At 41.5% G+C, this 26,337-nt stretch overlaps 2 protein-coding genes across 3 annotated transcripts in view; one reads left to right on the plus strand and one right to left on the minus strand.

Annotated features, from left to right (window-relative positions):
* Positions 1-16: 16 nt before the first annotated feature.
* On the minus strand, positions 17-5,821 carry cep41 (centrosomal protein 41). The gene is made up of 11 exons (XM_026311533.1): positions 5,728-5,821; positions 5,417-5,480; positions 5,269-5,316; positions 4,569-4,630; positions 4,176-4,245; positions 3,825-3,969; positions 2,591-2,757; positions 2,422-2,489; positions 2,166-2,280; positions 1,829-2,044; positions 17-1,649 (listed from the first exon to the last, which is right to left on the minus strand). Exons 1-11 carry the CDS (start codon positions 5,758-5,760, stop codon positions 1,522-1,524), a joined length of 1,116 nt encoding a protein of 371 aa, XP_026167318.1. The 5' UTR covers positions 5,761-5,821; the 3' UTR covers positions 17-1,521.
* Positions 5,822-6,334: 513 nt separating this feature from the next.
* Positions 6,335-26,337, plus strand: part of poc1b (POC1 centriolar protein B) — a 31,861-nt gene continuing 11,858 nt past the window's right edge. The window contains exons 1-10 of one of the 2 annotated variants that reach the window (XM_026312452.1): positions 6,335-6,619; positions 7,095-7,261; positions 7,539-7,710; positions 7,865-8,044; positions 8,275-8,382; positions 8,891-9,006; positions 9,195-9,328; positions 9,519-9,587; positions 9,710-9,862; positions 10,014-10,091. In XM_026312452.1, the coding sequence (XP_026168237.1) occupies positions 7,141-7,261; positions 7,539-7,710; positions 7,865-8,044; positions 8,275-8,382; positions 8,891-9,006; positions 9,195-9,328; positions 9,519-9,587; positions 9,710-9,862; positions 10,014-10,091 (1,131 nt within the window). In that variant the 5' untranslated portion in view covers positions 6,335-6,619; positions 7,095-7,140. The remainder of the gene's footprint in view (positions 6,620-7,094; positions 7,262-7,538; positions 7,711-7,864; positions 8,045-8,274; positions 8,383-8,890; positions 9,007-9,194; positions 9,329-9,518; positions 9,588-9,709; positions 9,863-10,013; positions 10,092-26,337) is intronic. The other variant, XM_026312453.1, reaches the window with a different exon arrangement.

Consider the following 26,337-nt stretch of genomic DNA (forward strand, 5'->3'; position numbering starts at 1 on the left):
ACATAAAATGTTTTTTTAATTCCATCAGTTTTTACTGTTTCTCTTTCTGTCTTAGACAACAAACAATCATACACTTTATTTATACATATTCATTTACAAACAAAACCATACGCTCAATGAAAACCACATAAGCCTGACGGTGACAACACAAGGCTGCAGAGATGTTAAAATGTTAAATGCACTTCATAGACTGTGAGTGTATCAAGGAAAAATTGAGCAAGCACAATGAAAGTCACTAAAGAGCGAAAGCAATACTGTTTTTTCACCTTTACAAATGCATCATGGGACCTGGCCTGAACTGAAATGTGTTGAGAGTTTTGACGACATGCTCGCTTCCTTCCTTTAATGACACTGTTTTGTGTTGTGCACATCTATACTGTCTGTACTTGTGTGAAGGCCTCGACTAATCACTTAGTGTGATCAAACTGTTCTGCACAACACCCAGCTCAAAAAGGTCACATTCACATTAGTGTATAAGAGGAGGCAAAAGTTGCAAGGAAGTCAAGGAAACAATAATCAGACATCAGAACAATATGAAGCACATGACAAAAATACAGCACAAGTTTTTTCTTAACTCAACAAAATGGATCAAACTCTGTAATATAACTTGTACCTATATTACACCTCAGGTAATACCGATATTCCCAGCATGTCCTTCCTGTCAAATCAGCATTAAGTGATTCTGTATGCAGCCATAAAATGGCAATTCTTAGGAGTGCCTTTATTTTGGTGGCTGCCATACTGATGTACTGAACATGATCTTTCTCATAATGATAAATTACAACTTTGACAAATCCCCCGTACGTGCATTTCTGAAAAACAGAGAAGTGTGTATGAAATAGTAACTTGAGTGCAAAGAAACAGTTCAGGTTCACGGGTGAGGCACTGTGCAAACATTCAAAAGTACACCATTTATTAAATATTTAAAGAATGCAGTAGAGTTAAAATACTACAGTCTGACATAAATCTTCTGTGGTGACAATGCACGTGCAGTATTTAACTATTCACTAAAATGTCTCTGCTGAGTTCCTTCATATTTTTTCTTTTTCAAGTTTTATGTTGGCTGTTGTCCAGATATCACAGACTTAAGAGTTTAATCATTCATTTGCTGCTGTTATGTTCCTGCTTATTACTTTCCAAAGGTGAGTGTAGTTTCCAAACCTGGTAAACACATAGCTTAAGAGTAATTAGTATTCAACATCTGTGCCAGAGTTTGAGTAAAACCAAGCTCCATTTTGAATAGAGCAACCAATTCTTAAACAGTGTTAGTCAGGTAGACAAAATTAGGACTTCTGGAAAACAAGGTGGTTGTGGGTGCCAGAAACACACGAGAGAAAAAAACAAAACAAAAAAAAACTGTGTGTACACAAGCTCCTGTAATTAGGTCCCTGTCCACCTCTGACTTTACAGCAGCAGAATGTACAGTAATGGAGTGGGGGTCATAGGACTGGACTGGAAACAGTGGACTCATATCGGAGGCATGTATGTCTGTGTGTATCTGTGTGCTTGAGGAGAGTGGGGTTATTTCCAGGGTCTACTGCTCTGCACCCTGGCGCTGTCCCTCCCACCTATAGAGGAACTCTGTCGACTCCGAGCGCTGGACGCTTTAGACTGGGAGCTGACAGTTGACATGCGGCTGGACATGAGGCCTGCAGTGAACACATGTGAACAATACTGAGGTTTACTGCAGTGATGAGACAGAAAAAAATCATTTGTCAGAGTAGCTTTCTTTAGGTTTGGATTCCTGATTTTGATAACAGAATTTTACATTCATTTATTAGCAAATGACAAGGCATTGGTTTCTGAGTTTCTGAGAGGGCAGTCTTACTGTTCGTGTTGTTTGGGATAAGAATCTGCTCAAGCTGTTCCTGGATCTTGGTCAGTTCATCTGATGTAAACCGCCACCTCTTCTCTGCTGCCTGCAATGGCTGCTGCTGCACAGAGCTCCTCTTTGCTTTCAGCGATGTGGGAGAGGACAGGCAAGAGGTCGGGATGGAGCCTGTCGTCATCCCTTCTGGAAATTTCTGAGCGATTACTCTAAGACCTGGGAGAGGACAGCACACTGGGGCATGGCTCTTTTCAGTCACTGAATCTGCACCAGTTCTAGTTTCAACATTGTCATATATGTGAGTGGCTTAGACAGCTCCAGTAATACCAGTGTTTACCTCCAGAGAGCATGAACAGATTCTCAAATCCTCGTTCACACATAACGGTCGCTGTCTGGCTGGCTATTCTTTCATCCTCATCATACACAATGATGATCTTCCCTGCTGCATTTTTCTACACAGAGTGTGAGTTAAGTTCAGGCAAGTCAACAGTCAGTTGTAACTGCATTTAAAAAAAATCTTCGATAGTGTTTTTGTTACATGCAATGCAATGTTAATGCTTTAGGTGGAGGGGCATATAGTTTGTTAAGGATACATATTCCAGAACTTCTTTGGTGTAGGGGTTCATTGTTCGAGACAGCATGGCAATGGGGAAACTGTGTGCTGTGGGAAGGAAAGTGGAGAAAAACAAAAACAAGGATGATAAAGATATTCTGTAAGCCATGAAAAGTTTGGTGATCCAGCTTCATATTGTCACTACCTACCACTGATGATGTGACAGTGGTCGTACTGGTCGCGGTCTCGAACGTCCAGCAGCAGGTAGGGGCAGTCAGGGTAAGGCCTGTCATCTGGTCCAGGGTTGGACACCGACACTTTGTCCTCCTTCTGATTGTTCCGTTCGAGGTTCAGCTCTCCCACACCACTGATAACACTGGTAAAGGACAGAGGCTTAGATTACTTAGTTTGATGTCTTTCCTTTCCTTGTTTTTTTATACAAATAAGCTGTAATGCAATTTCTATTTTGTCCAGGTTTGCCAACAATAAACCATTTGTTACAGTCCTTAATGTTGTGTTTTTATTAGACAATATTTCCTCAAGATGTATGTTTTTTAAAAGATGCCTACCAGCCACTGACACACCTGGCATTGATGGTGGAAACACGATATTTACGTCTATATATTTTTTTTTTATTCACACTCTTTGAGCATGAGCACTGATTCAGTACTGATTATGTTTCATAAAGCAGAGAGGGGCTAATCTGGAAGGTTTCAGATGAGCTAATGTTTAACAAGATTCATTGCAGAAGTGTCACTGGAGAAAATGTGACTGTGGTAATGAGCTAAACTAAGCTGTATGGGAGAAAGACAACATTTTTCCCTTGCGTAGGTAAGTTTGCCCCAGTGACCTAAAAGCTGTCATTAGAGAGGCCCAGTCTCTGGCCCCCCAGAGAAGCACCAGATAAAATTACACTTTTGAGCTTCCCGTTCAAGCTGGAGGGTGGAGGGGACGCTAACAACAGATTGAGGGAGGTTATTGTGCACTATACAAAAGGGTGGTGTACACACGCAGATGTCTCAAAGGACAAAAAGTGGATGTGCAGTATGCTGGGTACAAGCACAGATATGGTGAGTGTAGGGTTACAGGTGTTTGTGTGATTAGGGATTCTGACTTTGGATCCTAGGTGTGACTGAAGCTGAGTGTGAGACTCTGTGTGTGAGTCACACTATGCAGGTGTTTATATTATATACAGAATGCTGATAAAAAATAAATAAATAAATATGAACCTGCTGGCTCACTGGGGCCTTCCTGTGTCAGCCCTGAGAGACCAGGGTGTACCTCACCTCTTACCCAGTGTCAGATGGGAATGGCTCAAGTCCTCCTCTAATCTTCTATAGTATAAAGGTTAGAACTAATGCAGCTAATGTATGGACAGATGGATGACCCTTTAACACGTATCAATGATTTCACTAAGTCACTAATTATATGCAGCTACAGTACCTTAAGAGTGTGGACCTGGCAGAGTTGCAGATTTCCCTGGTGTCACCTGCGTCATGGCGATCTGAAAGAGGTAACGCCTGTGGGGAGCCGTTGGTGTGATCAGACAGACCCTCTAGGTCTCCAATAGACACCACCGACAAATTGTCTACAAATGAATAGGAGTGGGAAATCAACAGGCAACCACCCACTATTAAAGACTTAAATCCATTTAAAACCTTACATGCATTTTCCAGCACAAGCAATGTTAGTGACCTTGATTAAATTTGTTTTAAAATGTTGGAGTCATTTGATTTAAAGGTGGAGATAAAGTTTCACAGCGTTAAATGAAGAAATAATTCTGCCAGCTGTTACCTTCCAAGCCGTGTGATTCATCATCATTCTCACTTTCATTTAGATCTGACACGGAAGCTACCTGAAGTATCTGGTGTGAAAAACAAGTTCAGAAATTAAAGATGGTTGTACTAAGAAGAAAAGAAAATGCTTTGGAAAGAGAATGGTATCACTGGAGTCGGTAATGAAGATAAAGCAAACTCAGTGACTTCAGAGCTGCCTGTCCAATACTATTTGTAAAAAGGATTCTTTTAATTATTAAGCATTGTGAACAGATCAGGTTTTCTCAATTAATTCATTCCATTACCTCCAAATATCGACCATGCAAAACCTTCTGGCTGGACTTTCCATTAACTCCAACATAAATCTAACAGGATGTTACTGTATTGAAAAGAAATAAACACTGACACTTACCAACTGTGCAAATGTTGTCACTTTTAATCGCTTGAATATTTCGTCTTTTCGATACTTGTAATCTAAAATAGTAGGGGGAAAAAACAAATATAAGAACTGCTATAACTTTAGATAATAACTTTGTACCTTGAATCAAAAGGTCTAACCACTTGTCTAACAAATCAATTAGTTCATGTGAAAATTACTGAATTACCTGGGTCTTTCAGGTCTGCTTTTTCATCATCTCCTTCTAAGGCTTCATTATAAACCTCAACTCTCCCTGTGTGTTCCATGCTTCCTCCCAAACACAACTCCATTACTACACAGCTCAGACTCAGTTTTAAAATATCAGTGGGACCTTATTAGCTCACAGACGAAGAGGAATCTCTCATTAACAAATGTTAATGTGGGAAAACATTTTGATGATATATTAAAATGACTGTCTTTATCCACATGCTTCAGTGAAGTATCATAAACAGCACCTTTTGCCTACTGAACCTTATTTATGGATTTCCATCCCGTCTATCCATAAATAATCTACTGCTCATAATTTCAGGATCATAGAAAATGTTTGCAATTATGACAATTTCACAATGTTTAGCCCATTAAAATTAAATTTGTGCTTAGAAAGTGCTTAAAGTAAAAATCACAAAAGACATAACAACATAAAGAAATGAACAGATTTACAGATTCAATTCCTTTTTTAACCCAAGTTACTCACTTCTTTTAATGTCCTCCAGTCTTTCCAGATATTTTGTAAGGCTGCACCCTATCAATTAAAATATAACAGGAACACAATGAAAAAAACAAACATCTATAAACATCATTACGGTAAACAAGGATAATGTAACGTTACATAAACAAAATACCTGTGTCCAAACGCGTTTTGACATGTTGATACTTTGCGTTTTTCGGTATCTTCTTCTTCATATACTAGCAGGCAAAGACAGAAAGGTCATTAGGTTGTTTAGGAAAACAGGTAACTCACTCAGGTAAGGTCGCAGGTGTACTGTTGACATGGTAACTCAATGGTCACAGCTAACTAGCTAGCTAGCTACAATAGCCACGCCTGGTATTGTTGAACCACAATTTATGAACAACGCGGGATATAGCCTGTAACACAACATTAGCAGTTAGTAAGTAAATAAAATAAGTAAAGCTGTTATTTAACTAACATTACCTCGACATTGCCAATGCCCCGAGTGAGCGACATCTTTTCAAACCGAAATGCCAAACAGTAATTTCCAAGTTGAACAACGTCGCTGCTAATTCGTCCGTGCCTTCACACGGACCAATCAGAGACGCCGATACTGCGCCGCTTCTCTCCCCGAGCAGTCACCAATGAAATGTCTCGCCGTTGCTAAGCAGCAGAGGACGCTCCGCCTTAACGATATGTCGCATTCACGTCCGAGAGAAATAATCTAATATTTTGTTTACAAAGTTTGCTATTTTGGGTATAGTGCTGCTAATATTCCTGCTTCGTCGGTAGCACCACAGAGGTGTTCATCTTTAATCATTCTCCGTAACCAAGCACTGTTACTAAATATCCTTCTTTTGTTTTCTTTTTCTTGTTTTTATTTGAATATGCCTCGTGCTCTTTGTAAATGAATGTCGAGTTCTCCTTCTTAGGTTGGTATGCAAACCTATGATTAATTTGACGTATCGCAAAACTTTATCGATAGGTTACTATTTTATTTACAAGTTAAACACTTGCGATTTTCCCCCCTTAGTTCCCCCCTTAGGTAATTTTCTCTTACCGTGACGTTCGTGAACGCGGCACCAAACTCTTCGTCAAGACAAAACACAGGTGGTTTGATGTTTGTTTGATATTTAGCAGTAAACAGGAGAAAAACGCAAAACTCTGACCTGTTTATTCAGAACTCAAAGTTGTTAAAACACTGACAGCGAACAGAACCCCGCATCATCTGGGCTCGACAGGTCGGGTCTGAGACGGATGAGGAAGGCGGACTGTTTGACAGTCATGGACGGACAGAGGAGCGGGTCGGTTCGGGTTTCCCTCAGACCACATTAGCGCTGGAAGACCACAGATGTGTGCGATGGCCTCTGTCATGGTGAGTGTATCTGTTTTAACGCTAATGAACTAACGTGTGTTAGTGCAGCTGAGTCGAGTTTGATAGCTCTGCTAAGAGGATTTGCTGACTGGGACTGTCACACACCCTTGGGTGCTCGATGTCAACTCGTCTCAGTAAAGTTTTCTGGCTTGTTGCTGAATGGTTCTTCAGCCTAAAGAGATTTTTCATCACAGTTTCCATATTGTTACTGTTATTGCTGCTGTTTTTTTTTATCACTTGTGGTTTTTATGCCATTTGCACATCTGTTACTTTTGCACATAAGCCAATATTGCACACTTTCTTTGCACATACAGGGAAACATGTTCTTCTTACTGTGCATATGACAATAAACGCTTTGAGCATCATGTCTCTCTAAAGCTCCAAGGAGCTCCTGCCTCGCCCTCCACAATCAGCAGCACACCTGCCTACACCTGGGTCTGCAGAGATCTTTCAGTGACACCAGCTGTCTTTGCAGGGTCCCCTAACGATGCATAGAAGCACCCTCTGACAGGAAAAGGGAAATGTGGGGTTTCCTGACTGTGAGCTCTGTGTTGCAGGAGGATCCTACCTTAGAGAGACACTTCAAAGGACACAAAGATGCCGTGACCTGTGCAGACTTCAGTCCAAACCGCAAACAGCTGGGTAACTTCTGCATCACTACAAACTTGACAAACTCACAGATGCATTTTCAGACTGTAGACAGTTTGCTGAAGTTTCACTTAATCATGCTTATATCTAAGATGCATGTACATGTGTGTGTTTATAGCAAGCACAAACCTTACTCACATCCAGCCTTTTATTCTACAGTACCAGTAGTAAATCTTTGCAGTTCTCCAGTTGTTCTTTAGATTTTAATGTTCAAAGTTTATTATACAATTCTGGACCGAACTTCATCTGTCCATCTTTTGTCTCCCTCTAGCCTCAGGGTCAGTGGATAAGAGCCTTATGATATGGAATCTGGCTCCCAAGGCGAGGGCTTTCCGCTTTATTGGCCACCAAGACGTCATCACTGGTGTGCAGTTTTCCCCCTTTGGCAAACTGGTGGCCACTTCCTCGAAGGACAGAACGGTCCGACTGTGGACACCTTCCATGTAAGGCTCCATGTTTACTTTTGGCACTTTATTCAGGGGCTTTATTCAGTAAATATACATTTATCCATCCATCCATTATCTGTACCTGCATGGTACATATACATGCAGATTGGATTTTATTTATGTTTAATTTGTTGTTGTGTGTCCGTCACAGGAAAGGAGAATCGACAGTGTTCAAAGCCCACACAGCCGCCGTACGCAGCGTCGCCTTCTCCCATGATGGCCAGAGACTGGTGACAGCGTCTGATGACAAGTCAGTCAAAGTATGGAGTGTTCACCGGCAGTGCTTCGTCTACTCCCTCAGCCAGCACACGAACTGGGTGCGCTGTGCCAGGTACTGTTACACTGTCAGGACCCTTCAGTGTTGATGTGTGTGTATATGTTTTATATAGATGAAAATAAACGATTTGTCTTGTCTGCTGAAGGACAGACACTATTTTTATGTGAATAATTCTACTAACATAGAGAATGAATGTGCACCTTTTCCTATAACATAGCTGGTAAGTAACTGTTTGCACTAAGCTGCGTTTTTCTTTCTTTTTTGTTTTTTTTTTTTTTTTGCAGGTTTTCTCCAGATGGGCGCCTCATAGCTTCCTGTGGGGACGACCGTTCAGTCCGCCTTTGGGACACGTCCACTAAACACTGCATCAACTGTTTCACTGATTATGGAGAGTACGTCCCAAAGACAACCTGCTTGAGATCCATCAGTTTGGATTTTGTTTTAATTATGTCAAAAACCAGTTCAGGGAATGTGACGAGAAGGGGGTCCCCCACAAAGGTTATAGTTAAACTAGTAGAATTATTAAAACTCAAGTGAACCCTAAGCTAAAGAAGAAGATGCAGAGTGAATTTTAGTTGTTAACTGGGGAAACCAAGCGACTGCACGGCCCAATGATTATAGTCTGGAGGTTCCAGGTGAACCACATTAACTGATGACCCTCCCAAGTCAGTCCCAGGGCAAAGGGAGGCCAATCACAATGGCTTTACATATGCACTGCTGTCTGTTTATGTAATTTTATCAAATTATCCTTTGCATCATCTCTGAATATTATGTTTTCTATTTTGTTGTGCAAGAAACTCTTTCTCCTACAGATGGCACTGCTGTTTATTGTTTCCATACTTGATTGGTAATTTGCTGCAGGTCAATATCTTTGTTTTTGTTTTGTTTTTTTTCTTCCAGGTCAGCAACATTTGTTGATTTCAATTCAAGTGGCACCTGTATTGCATCCTCAGGAGCTGACAGTACCCTGAAAATTTGGGATCTACGGACCAACAAGCTGATCCAGCATTATCAAGGTACATCAGAAAGAGTTAAAATAATCCTGTTTAAAAAGCAAGTAACTGATGTAAAATATAGAAAATTATGATGGTAAGAAATTTATTTACCCACTTTTCTGTAGAGCACCAGGGTTTAAAATTGCTGTTAATTTTTTTATTTGTGTGTGTGCTTTATTTTTATATGTGTTTTTTTTTGTTTTATTCAGTCCACAGTGCAAGAATCAATAGCTTTTCCTTCCACCCGTCCAACAACTACCTGATCAGTGGCTCCAGTGACAGCACTGTTAAGATCCTGGACCTGCTGGAGGGACGCCTCATCTACACCCTCCATGGGCACAAGGTGATGCTGCAGCACTGCTCAGGTTACCCACAGACATGGGACACTATGAGACACTCTAGACAGTCTCAGAACCATTATTCCAGTTCTAGTATTTATCTCTATATATATATGTTAGTAACAATATGTATATAATATTAGCCCTTGTTGGTGTTTGTCATGCCATGTTTCTGCTTTTGCTTTGTTAATTCAGGGTGCTGTAATCACGGTAGCTTTTTCCAGGGGTGGGGATCTCTTTGCCTCAGGTGGAGCTGACAGTCAGGTTAGTGTTTCATGACAACGTAATGACCCTGGTCCTCATATCCTCAGATTCCCAGTAGATTGTAACTTGAAAATGTTAGAAAGGTGGGTCACAGGAGTTCTGCTGCTGCCATGGTCTCCTAGGTGCTGATGTGGAGGACAAACTTTGATACCAAACCTTACCAGGATGTCCTACAACAGCACAGCCGGAGGGCCACCCCTGATCCCCCACCCCACCTGGCCGACATCCATCCCAGAGGACCACACCTTCATCACTCCCAGCCCACAACCGTTCAGGTCAGTTCAGTTTTACTTCATATGCAAAGCGTTTTATAATAGTGTCATAATCTAACATCTGTATGTTTAGTAAATTCTAAACGAGATGAATGAAGAGGTGTGTTGAAAAGCTAAAATGGGAGCAGGTATTTGACTTTGGTCCTCTCCACAGATCAGTCCATCGGTGGCAGACACTCAGTCCAGTGACCCACGTGTCATAGAGCTGGGCCAAGCTGTTCATAGCACCATGGTAAGCTGACATCCTAAACCAGCCTTCACATCTGAATGCTCCAAATATAAACATCAAAATATTTACTACATTGGTCTGAATGGTTAAAGGATGAGGTCACAACATATAACCAGTGGCAAAACTGGAATGAAAAGTTTGTGCCTGTACAAATTCGTCTGTTATTTAGGTTTATGGGACACAACAGATTCGAGGTTGTTCTTCCAGTATGGGGGGGGGGGGGGGAATACCTTTGTCACCATCAGGTGGCAGTGCAGGCCATTGTTTATTTTTGCCACAGTGCTGCAGCACACAAACCTGGTTTGGACAGCAGTCCATTCAGTAGCTAGAGGTGCTGCCCAGCAGAAAGAAACGTGATAAAATATTGGATTTATTCATCTTAAGACGTGGTTGTGGCTTAAAAATGATGTTTCCCTGTAGCTGCAGTTCAGTGTGAAATTCTTGATCCAAGTTGAAATGTTGAAAATTTAGGTATTTAGTCTGAAATACTCCTAAAAATGTTGATGTTTTTGTAATATAACAAATTCAAAGTATAGTTTATTAGACTTCTTATGTTAGGTGTGATTTTGTGAGTACTGTCAGATAAACTTACAGTTGGCCTTTGTCAGAGCAGTACTTATTCCTTCAGGATACTTTCCATTACAAGCCTGTTCCAGCTGCCCTCTGGAGTTTTGTTTTGATCCCACAACCTTGTAAACACAAGTATCTTATTCTGGTCTGTAGTTTTTATTTGCTCAGGGCCCGTCTACAATGGCAAACCATTGACCTGACCTTGAACTTGAGTAGGAAGTTCACATTTTTGTTACAAGGTAAAATCCTGTGTTTGAATTATTGTCGTCTGCTTACTACACAAATGCTGATCCTGGATAAACTGGGTAGAAACATGGCTTTGCTGTAGGTGGGGTCGTATTAGAAACACATCATGCTTTAAGAGAGGTGAGGATAACTGGTTTAGATATAAGGTGTGTGGTGAAATATCCACTGCTGTGTTAAAGACCAGAGAGTTTCACATCAATCATTTGCTCTTGGTTGCTGTAAACTACATTGTTGTGTTTGTTTCTACTAAAACATGTCAGGCTTGACGTTTTGTGTCTAGCCTGAATCTTAGATCCATTAAAATGCATTGATTTAAACCATCACCTGTGCATCACATGCAACAGGCCTTTAGTCTGGTCTGTGAGTAGCGGCAGTAGGATCCACAGCTCGTCCCACTTTACAGCAGCCCAGAAAGGTAAATAAATAATACGGTGCTTTATCCTTTCTTCCATCACAGCTTAGTGAATGTGAACTGAGTTTCAAACAAAAAGCTTTAAACCTCTGTTCACTTAAACAGTGAATTATAAAACAATTATTACCATGAATCACAATGAAAGTGATTATGCATGCTTATGAGCATGTCCTCATGTTCACTCATGTCTTTTCATAAGCAGGTGAATATTTCATTTGGAGAGATTTGGAGATGGTTTCATTTAGGGCTGAGTGACTAAAATGAGAAGATGTTTCTGTAAACTGTGGCGTGATGTTTGAAGAAAAGGGGACTTGATACACTTGAGCTATAAAAGGTGCTTTTTAATGATCATCTGTCTTTTGATTGTCGAAAAAGTAGCATGTTGAAAAACTGAGCCTGTGTGTGTAACAGCTCTTACAGCAGCAGTATTACATTTTCTTTAGCATGCTGTCCTAGTTTTCTTAGTGTCTCTTTTCCTGCTGTTGGTTTCTGTGTGGAAAGAAAGCCATGAATGGACCAAGCCAAGTGGAAGTCATTTAGACTAAGGATGGCCAAGTCAGATAAGTGGTTTTGGTTCAAGAGTCGGGTAAACACACAACTGAACAGCCATTCATGACTTACAATGTTCTGACGTTAATAAATAACTGTGAATGGTGAATGGGTAAAGTACAGCACTCGGTTTAACCTGCCTGGAGTATCAGACTTATGGTAAACTGTTACATTTAGAAAAGTCATTGAAATGATAGTTTAACGTAAATATCGACAAAGTATGTTTGCCTGCTCCTAGATGCCAGTCGAAATAGCTAATGTGCTGTACATGTTTTTTTTCTTAAGAAGAGCTGTCTGGCATTCAGGAAGTGACACATTTTGCATGTCTAGCAGTCTCGTCTTACTAATAAGAGATTAAAGATCTACTTTACATGTTGATACCTGCTGTGGCTAAACAGACTTAAAATAGTGACACCCACAGAAACTAGAACTTCCTTTAACAGAACAACCAAGGAGATGTTTCGCTTTGCTTCAGTCACAAGAGATACCAGGGACTTTGCAGTGTTAAATAACAAAGATGGGCATAAAATAGACGCTGAGCAGTCTGCAGGGGAAGTGTTATTCCATGTGTTTTCTGGTGCTCGTGTTGCTGTCCCCTGTATGCATGTCCTCCTCATCTATCATCTAAAACATAGTTTCTTGTTGACCTGATTTGGCCTTGGACTGCGGTGGGGTCTCTCTCGGATTTGGCGCCTGCTCCCTCTCGTCCCCTCACCCTTCTTCTTCCTCCTCCTCCTGTTTCTCCTCTTCTTCCTTCTCAATGTTGCTAACAGAGCCCGTCTGTGCTGCCTGCGTGAATTGCCCGGGCATGCCTGAATGGAAATGCCTGTGAGAGATCAGAGTGAAGAACGATGGAAAGGGATAGAAATCAGAGAGATGGGGAAAGAGCAGAAATCCACGTGCCGGTGCTGCGGTCTCCTGGGGGCCCTGAACAGGGAGCTGAAGCCCCATCTCTAATAATAGAACAACTGGAGTTTTGCGTTCCTGCTTAACTCGCTGCACCCTGGTGTCACACGCATTTCAATACATATACATCAGTGCTATCCTAGCAAGATAACTGCTGGTCCTTTACTGGTTATTTACTGTTATTGCGTCTGATAAATGCATTGAAATTAAATGTGTTAAATTTAAAACATAAACACACACATTTCCTGACTCATTCGTGCACGTCCATCTTTCTTCTTCCTCGCCTCCTCTACCTTGTCGTAGCCAGCGCGTCTATGTAGGTGTGTCAGTGTCCATGTGAGTGACTGGCCGAGCCTGATATGTGTTTACATGTCAGTGGATATCCGAATTTGCCAAATTATGTGTGTCCGTACATGAGTCAATGGATATTGTGTGTGAGTGTGTGAGTGTGTGAGTGTGTGAGTGTGTGAGTGTGTGAGTGTGTGAGTGTGTGAGTGTGTGAGTGTGTGAGTGTGTGAGTGTGTGTGTGTGGGTCTTTCCTGTTTAGATCTGTTCGGAGCAGGGAGCCCCCAGTGCTGCTCCTCCTGTCAGCTCTCATCAACTGATTTCCATCACTGAGAAACTCTCCTTCCCTCTTGTCTTCCCCTCTGGTCATTCCCTCCTCCTTCCACAGTTGTTGATGTTCTCAGAGTGCTTTCCCTTCCGCCCAGCGCCTGTGTTTCCCCTCCATTGCCCTAATGGACCCAAGTGTAGGAGGAAACACAGCAGCAGAGAGAAGGGGTGAGAGGGAAGGGACAGGAGATGCTAATAGCCTCAGGTGGGTACGTGGGTGGCTGGATGAGGAGGTTCCTGCTGCCATCAGTGACCTTCATGTCCTTAATTCAGGGTCATCTCTGCTTATGATTTATGCATTATATGTCTTTTTCTTTTGACTTCAGTGGTACTAAGCTTTGGTCCCTTCATTATAATTATGGTTCTGTAGCCAGGTTTAAAAATAATCTGCTGTGAAAGTAGAAAGTGTTTTTTCCCTTATTTAAGCCAATTTTTGCCAAAGATGGCAGCACCATGAAACACATCAGCTGATGATAATCGAATCTTTAGTTTTTGAATGACAAATGTACAATACAAACAGGTTACTGTAAATAAAATACTCTGCATGATGCCTGTAGCTGTTCTCATGGCGTTGCCATGGGGAGTTGTTTATAAGCATTTTACACGTGAGCACAGAAATGAAGACTTTCATTCAGGATGTTTGTGTGAACAGGGAGCTGACGTCAGTAACAACATGATGACACTGATGTGGCATCAGCTGTGGTTTTCCTCCCCTTTCTCTCCTTCTCTTTCTTTTTGCCTTAGACATTAGGCTCATTAAGCCAGAGGCCCTAGCAGAGCCCAGTGCTCCTGAATGGAGCGTTATCACCAAACACTATGTCATTTCAGAGCAGAGAGGCCTGGGGTGGTGCCCTCGTTCTCCGTTGACATCCCAGAGCTTTGATAGACACCAGTAGCTATGAAGTGACGTATCTCCTCTACGCGAACAGTGTCCATCAGTGTTCTAGACCACTGACCCCTGTTGTGCTTTCCCCTTGTCCTCTACCTTGGACAACAGAGCGAGCATAAATACAAATTTTCTTAAATTTGTAATGCTAGCAATGTGACACGTACTAGACGTTGTTCTGCTCTTTGTGTTAGATTTCAGGGAGCCAGAGAGATCATTGAGGGTCCTTTAGATTGGGTCTGAGCAAAAATGATGAGGTTTATTTAGCCACAATTCTCCAGCACCTGGTTAATTAGGGGTAGGGTTAAAGGGTGAAGTGGGGTTAAAATTGTGTTTTTAGTAATACTGAGAACTAAACAGTCCTCACAGCTTTAGCAGTGTGTGTGTGTGTGTGTGTGTGTGTGTGTGTGTGTGTGTGTTTAAAAGGTAGCAGAAGGTTAGATTTGGTTACTTGTGCCATCTCCCATGTCCCTGCAGACGATAGCTGTGACGCCAGTTTTACCAGACAAGGTGTCCTCTACCGGGAATCCTTCTGTGACAGACCTCTATGTTCCTTTTACATAGAACACACACACACACACTCATCCTGTGTGAGTGTGTGTGTGTGTTGCAAATGTATTAGCTCTGCCCTTCGTTTTTTAATGGCGTAAATCAGGTGCACCTATCAACTGTGAATAAGGCAATGCAGGTTTGAGATGTGTGTGTGTATGTGTGTGTGTGTGTGTGTGCGTGTGTGTGTGTGTGTCTACATTTACACAGTTTACCCTGCCCTCAACCCTCTCTAGCTCCATGTGGACGGGAAGTCCAGGATATTGGATGGCCTGGAGGTTTAGATACCAGATTTTAGTGCTGTAGAGGAGAACACGAGTGACAAGCCACGACGGAAACGAGCTAAAGATAGTAACAGCTCGGGGGGTGGGGGGTTCAACTTCCAGCAGGACACGGGCTCCCACAGGCTGCATAACACCCTCACACACACACACACACACACACACTTTTAACCCGCTTGTGTATATGTGTCCAAAGCACAGTGGAGCACATTCATTCATAACGTATCCTCTCATACGCCATTGAGAATCGCACTGGCACTCTCTTTCATACCTAAATCCACATACTGCAGACCTAAACTGATACCTATGCAGACATACAAATGACTTCATATCCATCTACCTTTGCAGGCCTGTGCAGCCTTTTACACCTTGTTGTCCTGGTAGGAAGACCTAAACTCAGAAATGTTCACCTTGAATAATATGTTCAAAGTTTTTTGGGTATTTAAACACTGCACAGTGACTTATTTATAGATTAGGGGGACGTTGTCACTCTGACAGCTATTACACCCTTTGCCTTGGCTTCTTGTTTGGTTCACAATTATGTTTATAGGTAATGTGCCTGGCTCTGAAATGTGAGCTCGTTGCTTTCCTCCATGTTTTTTGATGCTGAATGACGACGAGGGAGGACTGAGATGTTAAATAAACCACATGAATTCTGATCCGACTATTCTGACCGTGGTCTCACAGTCACACATCAGATAGGAATTGGGTTTTGGCTCCCACTGTGCATCTGGGGAAAGATGATATGATAAATTGTTTAGGTCACGTGTTTAGTGGATTTATGTATTTGATTAAATGTATAAATAATGAAAGGAATCAATAGCTTGACTGCAAAGGAAACCTATTACTGAATGTTGGAGTGTTCAAGGACATCCCTGAATTCCTCTTGTTTTGTTCTGAATGAATGTGTAGCAGGGACACATGGAGACATGTGACAGGATGGCTGATATTTATTTATTTTTTTTTGGGTACAGCTTTTGAGCATGATATAAAGAACAAATTTAGGTCAGTGACTTCAAGCAGTATTGAGCTGTTTACTTCTGCTCCTGTCACTCCTTGCATGTCACCTCCGCTATCCTTCCACATTGGACTAACCCAGCTCTCTGAATATGTTCTGTCAAGGATACAGCTTGTATCCCCGGGACCTCTTTTGGGAATGTGCTGACAGTTGGTCCATGCAAGAGGCTAAAAATAGCCAGGCAGGTCTATTACAGGTACCAGGGACACCTGAAAGGCAAATGATGACGCGTTCGCTTCCCTGCCCACTGTTATCTCTGCACAGAGTAGTGGGGGATGCTTGGTTAAGAGATGAAAATAGAGTTTGGATGAGACTAGGAGGCACATACACGGGATCTGATTATGTTGTAGTCATCTCGCCTATAGGATCCTGGCAAGAAGAGAGAAAGAGAAAAGACGCCCACTCTTCCTGCCCCCCCCCCGTGGTCGACTCATGTTTTTCTATGATTCTCAACATACTCAGAGAATCTGTGTTCTCCTCATGCAAAGATTGTCTGGATTGGTTTACTTGCTTCTTCCTTCTCCTCCAGTGAAGGTTGTTTAAGCTGATGAACGGATGTAAGGTTAATGTGCAGGTTGATATATGACATGAATCCCACATAATTCTCACCATAGCACCCCAGGTTACTACATCTTTAATTGTGTTTCCCAGTATTTTGTCCTCACATGAACGTCCAAGTTGATGGTCAAGTTATGGCTGTTTTTCACTGTATGTTTGCATGATCATTTCAGTCACAGTTTCATTAGATGCTTTAGGTTGTTTATTTGGATTGGTAAAAACTAAAAGTCAGTTGTAGATATGAATATGTTGAAAAATGAACCAGCACTGGCTAATGTATTAAAACCAGATAACTGCATGCAATGTATTTAAATTTGTCTAACTGTGGTGGACAACTGCAGCAAAGGGAAACTAGTGTGTGTGTGTGTGTGTGTGTGTGTGTGTGTGTGTGTGTGTGTGTGTGTGTGTGTGTGTGTGTGTCTGTGTGTGTGTGCAAATAACAGTCTCGCTTAATATCTGGCAGTGTTGCTCATTGATGCTATTTTCTCCCCAAGTGGAGGCAGAGAGGACGCAGCCCGGTGAACTGCGTAGGCAGATCAGACGCCTCATGGCTCAGCTGCCGCTTGGGCTTATTTCTGTACAGCTCATCTGGGCTCTCAGAAAAACAAATTATTGATTTTTTTTCTGAGCTTTTTTTTTTTTTTTTTTTTTTTTTTTTTTTTGTGCTTTCTTTATTTCTCCCATTGAGAAGCATCTACCTGCAGACCTTGAGTGATTGCGGTAAAGGTTAGCTAAGACAGGACTATAATTTCAGTGGACTTGCAGCACATTTAGAAATGGACGTTTTTAGCTGTGTAGTGGGTTGTTTGCTATAGGCAGTAGCACAGGTTCATTTTTCTGTGTTTGCGTTGTTTGTGGAATTGTTCATCTATGGATTTTACTGCCAGGGCTAGTTATATGAAACCTCCAAATCCATATTTTATGCTGAAGAACAATGTCCTTGAGCAAGTTGTCTTTTGTGTGTCTCTAAAAGGATCAGTACGTTTGTTTTCTTGGCAGACATGGTATGTGTGAGTCCTTGTACTTGTGTCTGCGTACTCATACGTATGTCTGTGAAGGGAGGATTACTTGGAAAAGGTTAGGAAAGAGATCCATATCATGTGAGTTGCAAAAGCAACAGGGTCATGGTTTCTCTCCGGAGCTGCTTGTGTAACTCAACGCTGCTTCAGTCCCAGGTTAAACCCCCCTCTGTTTCTGGTGAGCTCATACTCCACCTGTTAGGAAGTCATTCATCCCCCCTTTTCCCCCAGAGAGGCATAACTGGATCCCGTATTTCTAGCCACAGCCACACTGATGGATGCCTTTAATGGGCTTTTATTGTTTGATGTATCCACTCTCTTTCTTTCCTAAATATGATCTGCTCTCTTTAATCTCTATCTGGTCATCTCTTGCATTTCTACATCATTTTCTCAATCTGGCTAAAGAATGGTCTGGTCTCTGACCTATAGTTGCATAAGCAAGCTTACCTTCCACTCCTGTTACTGTTTAATGACTGGCTAGACAAAATCCACATTAAAAATAGTAAACAACTTGTTCTACAAGTTCCAGACTTCATTGAAAGCCCGACATTACCACTGTCACACTGCATCTTAATCAGTACTTGATGAATCATTTACAAAAACTGATTATGACTGCCTACTAAAGCCTGCAGAACACCAGACCACATTCTAATGGGCTTCTATGGTCTAGGGTCTCATTAGAGCCTCGCATATTTTGCTTGATCTATATTCTTTACATAGGCACCAGTGGGCTGCTGCTACATTGTGGGGTTGAGTCCTGTCCAGCAACATCCTCCTACACTCTCTATTGTTCATGCAAGGTACACATTACATGCTATGCACATAAGTACACATCATCAGTCATGAACACAGTATTATATTAACCAGCTGCTTGCTGGAATTTACATGAACTTGAAGTTGAGGATTATAGTAAGATTGCGGCCGCACACAGAGCTTAACACTGTTTGGCTGTTTGGTTTTGGATATTACTGATACCTTTTGGATCTTTTGAGAAGGTCTTAATCAGATATGGGCTTAACCAGCCAAAAAATGCAGATTTAAATCCAAAAGATGTGATTACGGTCTCTATAAGGCAGATCCAGAGAACTAAAGCTTTCTGTTTCATTGTTGTTGTTGTTTTTTGTTTGATTGTTCGTCAAGGTTTGGGTCTAAGGTTCTTGCTTAAAGATGCTTAAGGGTTTTGCAGTGGCTGTAAATCTTGAATGTGTGGGAACATGGGTAAGGTTAGGTCACTAACATGGTCTCAGAGGGAGATCAGCACTGGCCTAGAGCTCCCATTGTCTTACAATGGGACAATTAGCAATAAGCAGTGGGGCTATTCTGAATGGCCAGTGAGTTTCCCACAGGTGCTTTGCAGTCCTCTTGGTATTAGCGTAAGTGCTGAAGCTGATTAGCAGGCATTTGTGTGGCAATGCAGTGCAATCCAGTTTCCTCTTGTGGACACCCATCTGTTTTGGCAGTTTCCTGTGAGAGCCACTGCCTTTGAAATGTTGTAATATTTATGTGACGATGTTTCTAGCGTTTTGCATCTTGTGCTTAATAATTTCTCCTGTGACAGCACAGCTTCAGAGCCATTCAGGTGTTTTTGTACTTTCCACCTCTCTGCAGGTCGGCTTTCTCCGAGGTAGATGAATGTGATTCATTCTTATGTTTGGATACTTATAATTAAACAGAAGTCTATTTTAAATACATAAAACACAGTGTAAGCAAAGTGTGGCTTCTTTTTTGTCGTGAGTTGTTTCTCTTTTATGTACCTTCCATTCAGAAGAATCATTTAACTCGTCAATGGTGGTGTTGCAGTTGGCTGCTTATTCAATTCAGTTCAATTCAATTTATTTTTCTAGCTCCAAATCACAATACAGTCCTGTCAAGGCACTTTACATAGATGTTTCATACGTTACTGTAAGAACCTTAAATTAAGTTTCTAAAAATGCTTTTAATTTTTCTCTAACATTCGTATCACATTGAAGAATCTGTACCAGGAGTCCATTAAAAACACAGTTGGTGAGGACAATAGATTTGAAGCTAAAGTTCTATCAAAGAGAACGATTTCCAACATGACGTCTAAGACTACATAATCATTTGCATAATCTTTATAGCAAGAATATAAAGATGCGGATTAACAAGGGTTCTTGAAGTGTATCTGTGATGTTGTCACGTTTATTAAAGAGAGACGGTTGTGTAGACATAAGTCTGAACATCCTCCCTGTGACCCACTATGGTTCTCTGCATGAACAAGTCCATATCAGGTCCCCTTGTGACCGGCTATATTTGAACACTTGTGAGCGTAATGAAAGGAAGTCACCCATTTATTTCCCTCTATACAGTTAGTTATTCTTAGGAATTCCCTTTGTTTCTCTGATGAATCAGTCTTCAAACTTCAAAAAGCCTTGGTCTGAACTGACAGCCATAGTCCTTGTCAAGAAGCATCCAGTAATCTTGTACCCACAACATAAGCCGTGTTTGGAAAAGCTCATATGAGTCTGGTCAACAACGAGCGAAGCTCCTGCATCTGGCATGGATCATCTGCATTTTCTTTTTATTCCTGTGGTTTCATGCTGTGTGTTCTTATCAAAACTGTTGAAATATTGACTCCTTCAGCAGATTGTCTGTGAAGAGCATCTGATATTTGGTTCCTATACTGTACCTACAGACAGCGACACTAGAATGCTGCTTTATGCACTTTTTAATTGGCCTAGTAGGTTTTTGGTCTTTTAACACTTTTTAACAAAATTTAATGACTGAATCCAGGAGAAAATTCAGGTCACACTAAGTTTAAATGCACATTTTGAGAACTTGAGTTGGGAATGGTTGGAGATTTGGGTCTGTAAAGTTTAGTGAGACACTTTACTTATACGCCATTTATCAAAAAGTCTGCACCCAGAACGAATCAACGGACAGGAAACTCCTTGTCTTCGAACGCCTCACTCCTCCTGTCTATGGTCTGAAACAGTAGGACTCTGCTGCCTCCATGAGTGACCAGCACAATAGCCTTGGTGTTCGGTAGTGCTCAGGAGGAAACACTTGATAATCTGTTGATCCACCTGTTTCAGAACAGAGTAGGCTTGAAGGCTTGTTTGACGTTAACCTCTGACCCTTGTGGAGGTGGTACAATGAAAATGAGAAGGGCTCTACTGTTTGAAATGTTTTCCTTGTCTCTCACATGTTTCCTCTGGTTCTCAGAAGTTTTCCCAGTTGGACCTCTCCTACCTCTGGAGTCTTTCAACTCCTCTGGAAAGTCTTCTCTAAGTCTGTATTATGCATTTGTCCCTCCTTAATATAACAGTAGAATACAATATATTATAGATTTCCAGTCGGTAAATTAGCTTTTGTGTAAATACAAAGACAACAGTGTGCCTGAGTACAGCTGAAATAGCTTTTTTAGGCCTCATTGGACCTTCTTGAGGGAGTAGATGCAATGTGATTCTTAAACATCCCCACAAACCCAGATTGTTTGGTGGTAAGTGGGTTGATTGTATAACATGTGTAAACAATCAGATTTATTGTCGTTAAATGCAGCAAAGCATAGTCTGAATTTCTTAATTTGTGTATGGGGCTAATGAGGAAAGTGCATGTGAAGGATTGCTCTCCAGCAGTAAGTTATACTGAAGCTACTTCAGAAGTTAAGGGCCAAGCTAATCAGGATAACTTGATCCTATGTGCAATGTGAGTTGTGCATTAGGTAAAAGTAAAGGCCTGGCATAGTCTTATGATTTGTTATATGTTTTAACTGGGCCATGGCTGAAACTGGCACAAAAAAAGGCAAACCCTGAGAGGTCGGATGTCCTTTTGTTCTAAACTTGAAAGCAGAAAGGGACGAGGTATTTTAGCAGTATACACAGAATCTGATTCAACAATCCCTTGAAGAAGTGGGTGAGTGTAGAAATGTCACAGGGGTTACCCAATAACCACCTATTTTCTCAACACCAGTCTGAATGGTGGCAGTGTTTCACCACTAAAGGCCCGGGATGAACATGGCTTATGCCTTTTGGATTGATCAGATGTGGATTGATCCCTTCACACTATATTTTTAATCTTTGATTAAAATTAAATCTGAGCTGTAAATAAACCCAGTGCACTTTGCAAGGTATATTAACATAACTTCCAATATATAGACCCCAAAATAGTATTATGTTTATATTTTCACTGTGCCTTATTTTTTCATGAGTAATAGGTTTCACACTCACTCACTCTCCACATGGTACCTCCTGTTCTCAGGAAATCTATCATGGTCCTCATACATCCCATTGTTTGATGTCTAAGGTCTTAGCTGCAGATGTCAGCCTCATTTAGCTCTTCCAGCTGTGGTTTACTCTGACCCCTTAATGCTCAGTGACCAGATTAGGACGTTCAATATCAGTCCCCCCCCCTCTCAAACGCTGTAATTGTAATGTTCTGCCATTTTTTTACGATGGCATAATGTGTGAAAAAGTCCCCCACTTTATATTTGCAGAGTTGCCCTTGGTAATGTTTCATTTTCATGTGGAAGATGTCAAAAATCAGTTGAGCATTGCTTCTCCATCCGTGTTAAGACATCATTGAACTGGGACTTTGAAAGCCAAAAAGCTATTCAAACAGGTAGATGAGCACAAGGATTGAATTTACATGTCTGAGTAGACCGAGAGTTGTAGAAAAGAGTGGACGGCTCAGATGTGCAGCACATGTACAGTTTTGCTGTCATGACTTTCCACCGCTCTGATGCACAGTCATTATATCGAGCAGCTTCACAAAAACAAAAGCTAAATCTAACATCAATAGGTGGTTCACAGCTGTGAAGATGCACACAGGCCTAAACACTGAAATATATGGACAGGAAAACCTGCTTGCTGTTTGTCTCTCTGATAAAGAGCTGAGAGACAGCTCGGCGCTATAGGACCCATGATGACAGACCACAAAGCCCACCTGTGGCTCCCTGTGCCTGGAGCAGCTCACTCTGCTCCCTCCTGCCTGTACTGTGAAGGGCAGAGGCACAGCGTGATCTCCAACTTCCCACCTCTCCAACTGCCAATCACACAGCCCAACAACGCTCTACCCCCCCACTCCACCACACCCCTCCACCCTTGCGGTGCTCTGTTCCTGTGATGCTGCTCAGTGGTGCCCGTGCTCAGTGCTTCCTGTCTGAGGGCCTCTCTATCCCATTTAGTTTGCCTTTCATGCCATTCATTTTGCCACCTAATATCCATGTTTCCCACAGGTTGGCATTGATTGTTATTGTTTTTTTTTTGTTTTTTGTTTTTTTGGATGATTCAGGTCATTTCAGTTAGGAAGTCTGATATGTAATTTGTAGATATACAGTATGAAGATAGCTTTCACTTAACTGTACCGCAGCATGAACTATTACACTGTAATCTAATGCTGCTTGAGTGCTAGTGAAGTAGAACACACTAATTGCTAACAGTGCTAATTAAATCAGGGTACTTCCTCAACATAATGTTTACACAAGTGCTTGTGGGCAAGATGGCAAGACTTGTTTATCAAAATGATTGCAGAGCCTCATTTAGCTCTGCCCAGTGCTGAGTCATGTGACTGGCTGGGTATTTTATGTTTACTATACTGCTTTCATTATACCTTTAACTGTATTAAACCTTCCCGGCCACTCCTGCTCTAACCTATAATCTTCTCCATCTGCTGTAGACAAACAAACACACCTAGGCCTCTAAATTCCTCAGTCTGAACACACGAGCAATCGCTAATGCAAACGTGTGACAACATCTTAGCTTCCAGTGGCGCAATGTGCACGAAAGAAAAGCACGTTAAAAAGAATGAGGAAAGCTCATTGTTGGAGGAAGGAGTCACAGTCGGCGATGTTATCCAAACTACAAACTACTGATGGACTGGGAGGCCGCATCACATACAGTAGTCATGATATATTTCCTTTACATCTGAAGTTTGATTATACTGAAGTGAACCATCTGTCTTAATAGGGAATATGTATGTGCAGAGGCTAAGTTAAATGTTCCAGACCATCACCATGAGCATGTTGAGCTGTGGCCGTGCACCTGGCGCGCTCTCTCTCTCTCTCTCTCTCTCTCTCTCTCTCTCTCTCTCTCTCTCTCTCTTGTTCAATGCCTCTTTTTCACTGATTGTAATACTGTCATTGTATCAACACAACATTTAGACTTAAGTGTGGTCTATGAGCCATGATATTTCTTCCCTATGCGTTAAGCCTCTTTTTCATTGCTATGGTTTTTGATTGCAGTCAGCATGTGTATGTGTGGGTTGGAATGTCCACTAAAATGTGAATAATGTGGGTAAATCTTACTAAGGGGCTTTAAAATGGGCTAATCCCATGCAAAGCCACAATGACGCTTATTCACTTCCTCACTGTGAAAGGATTCGCCTCCACTTGAGACTTTGGTGGGAAAGAGACTGAAGAAAAACCTCTGGTTGGGATATAAGTTGTTGAACTTCTCAGCAAAAGCCTACTTTCCTCTCTACAAAGAGGTTTTTCTCAGGAAGCTCAATGCATTTCAGTAATTTATAAGAATACTATACCAAAGCTACAGGTGCAAATCAACACTGACGCTGTTCAGATTGGTTTAATGTAATGTGAGTTTCCTGTCTGTCCTTTACTTTTAGCTAATGCCTCACGTAATATCCGAATAATCCTCGGTCCTTTTCACTCGATCCTGAAACCACTCCGACTTTGTTTTATGATTTTATGAACATAACCTTTAAGTAGTGCTGCCTTTAAAAACATGGGCTGACCAGTTGTGAAAATGCCAAGAAGCTGACGGTGGAAATCGAAACTTAAAAGTGCAGGGTAGTGAATCACACACAGGCATTTTGCAACTTTCTAAAAATTGTTTTGCTTTGTTGCTATGACAGTAACCAACAGACACTGATTATCTGCATTGTCTTCCCCTTTTTGTGTCTGCGCTGTTCGGTCGGGGGCGTCGTATGTGGGTGATTACCAACTGGGGACTGTGGGACGTTTTCTGGGGAACACACAAAATCAGATAACCATTTGCCACGTAACAGAAAAAAGTGGAAGTACAAAGGGGACGTAAAGTACCAGAGAGAGGGAGCTATGAAACAAGAGGAACCATAGTTGCTGACTGACTCATAGGATGTACAAGAGCCAAAGAAAGAACGAAAGAAAGGAACCGAAAGTTACAGGAAGGGGTGGAAGAAAATGTTTTCTGGTGTCTGGCTTGATGATCTAAGTTGTTAGGCTTCATTTAGTTTTGTTAAATGTGCGTGCGCCTTAAGTCGTCCTGTTACCTCCTGTTTTGCTCTGTATGAGGTTGTTTTGGCAGAAAGGTCATTCTTAAATCTTATCCATATGTACAACATTGATTCAATCTGTCCACTAACAAGTGAACTTGCAGAGCCAAGTTCCATGTTAAAGTCCCCATGACAGTAAACATCCTGAAGAAGTGTCCTTGAGCAAAAAACTGATTATTTCAGGGGCAGTGCTCTGCTTATGACCCTAACCTCTGATCCCTCTGAGGGGCAGTTATAAGAGAGGATCTCCTGTTTCAAAATGACTATGTAGGTGCAGAACATTTCATCAGTAAGGAAGAGCTAAGGAGAACTAGCAATTGTTTTTTTACTTAATGACAGAAATGCACAAAAGAATTTTAGTTCCTGAGTTTCGTCGTTGTGGCTCCTGGAGCTGTGTTTTTAACATCCTATTGACAGCAGTGCAAAGCAAAGAATATACTACATATGCAATAAGACTGCAATAGCATTACAATTATAGATTTATTTTTGTGTGTGATATGGTCCTTCAGGTTTAAATTCATTTCATGTCATTCAAGCACACAACAGTGTATTTAACATGTACTTTTCACCTGGATGCCTGAAGTCCTTGGACTGTGTTCATGTATAACTTTTAAATGAAGGCTGGATGTGACAAAACATTTGGATTTGTCAGCCTGGGTAGATTTTGAGGCCAGTATTTTATGTCAAGGTCCTATTATCCTGAGTTATAATTTGTAGTGTATTTGAGGTAGTGTGGTGCTAAATTCACAGCCAACAATCTGACATTAAATGAGGTGGTGTCCCACTACCAGACCTAAATGAAATCAGATTTTGAAATACAGGTGTATTAGAGCCAGAATCAATTCCTCAGGGTCATGGCAATAGCTCAATGTAACAGGTGAATGGGAGTATGTAAATAAAAAAAAAAAAAACCAACAAACTGGTTTAGGTTAAACACATTACACAGTGGCTCTATAGCTCACATCATAGTAAACCTCAATTAATGGGCAAAGACTGGACATGTTTATGTCCCGAGTGTGAATGTGTATGATTGTGTGTTATGTGTGCATCCAGTTTATTTGCTATTTAAGCATTTGCAGAGGGAAAAGGTAACTAAGAATCTTTGAATTTAATAACCGGTCTAATCTCCTTTGGTAGCAATAACCCCAAACAATGCAGATCACCTCAGATCAGACCTGCACAATGTTCAGGAAGAATTTTGCACCAGTGTTCATTGCAGAGCTGCTTCAGCTCAGCCGTATTCTGGTGTGAGCGGCTTACTTGAGGTAATTCCACAGCATCTCGGTTGGGTTCAGGCCTGGGCTCTGACTGGGTCACTTTAAAAGATAGATTTTCTTTGTTTGAAGTTGTTCTGCAGTGGATTTACTTCACTGTTTTGGGTCATTGTCCTGCTGCATCACTCTGAATTCAGCTGAG

The sequence above is a fragment of the Mastacembelus armatus genome, chromosome 6 (genome assembly GCF_900324485.2).
Source record: "Mastacembelus armatus chromosome 6, fMasArm1.2, whole genome shotgun sequence".
In the NCBI taxonomy this organism is placed as follows: Eukaryota; Metazoa; Chordata; class Actinopteri; order Synbranchiformes; family Mastacembelidae; genus Mastacembelus; species Mastacembelus armatus.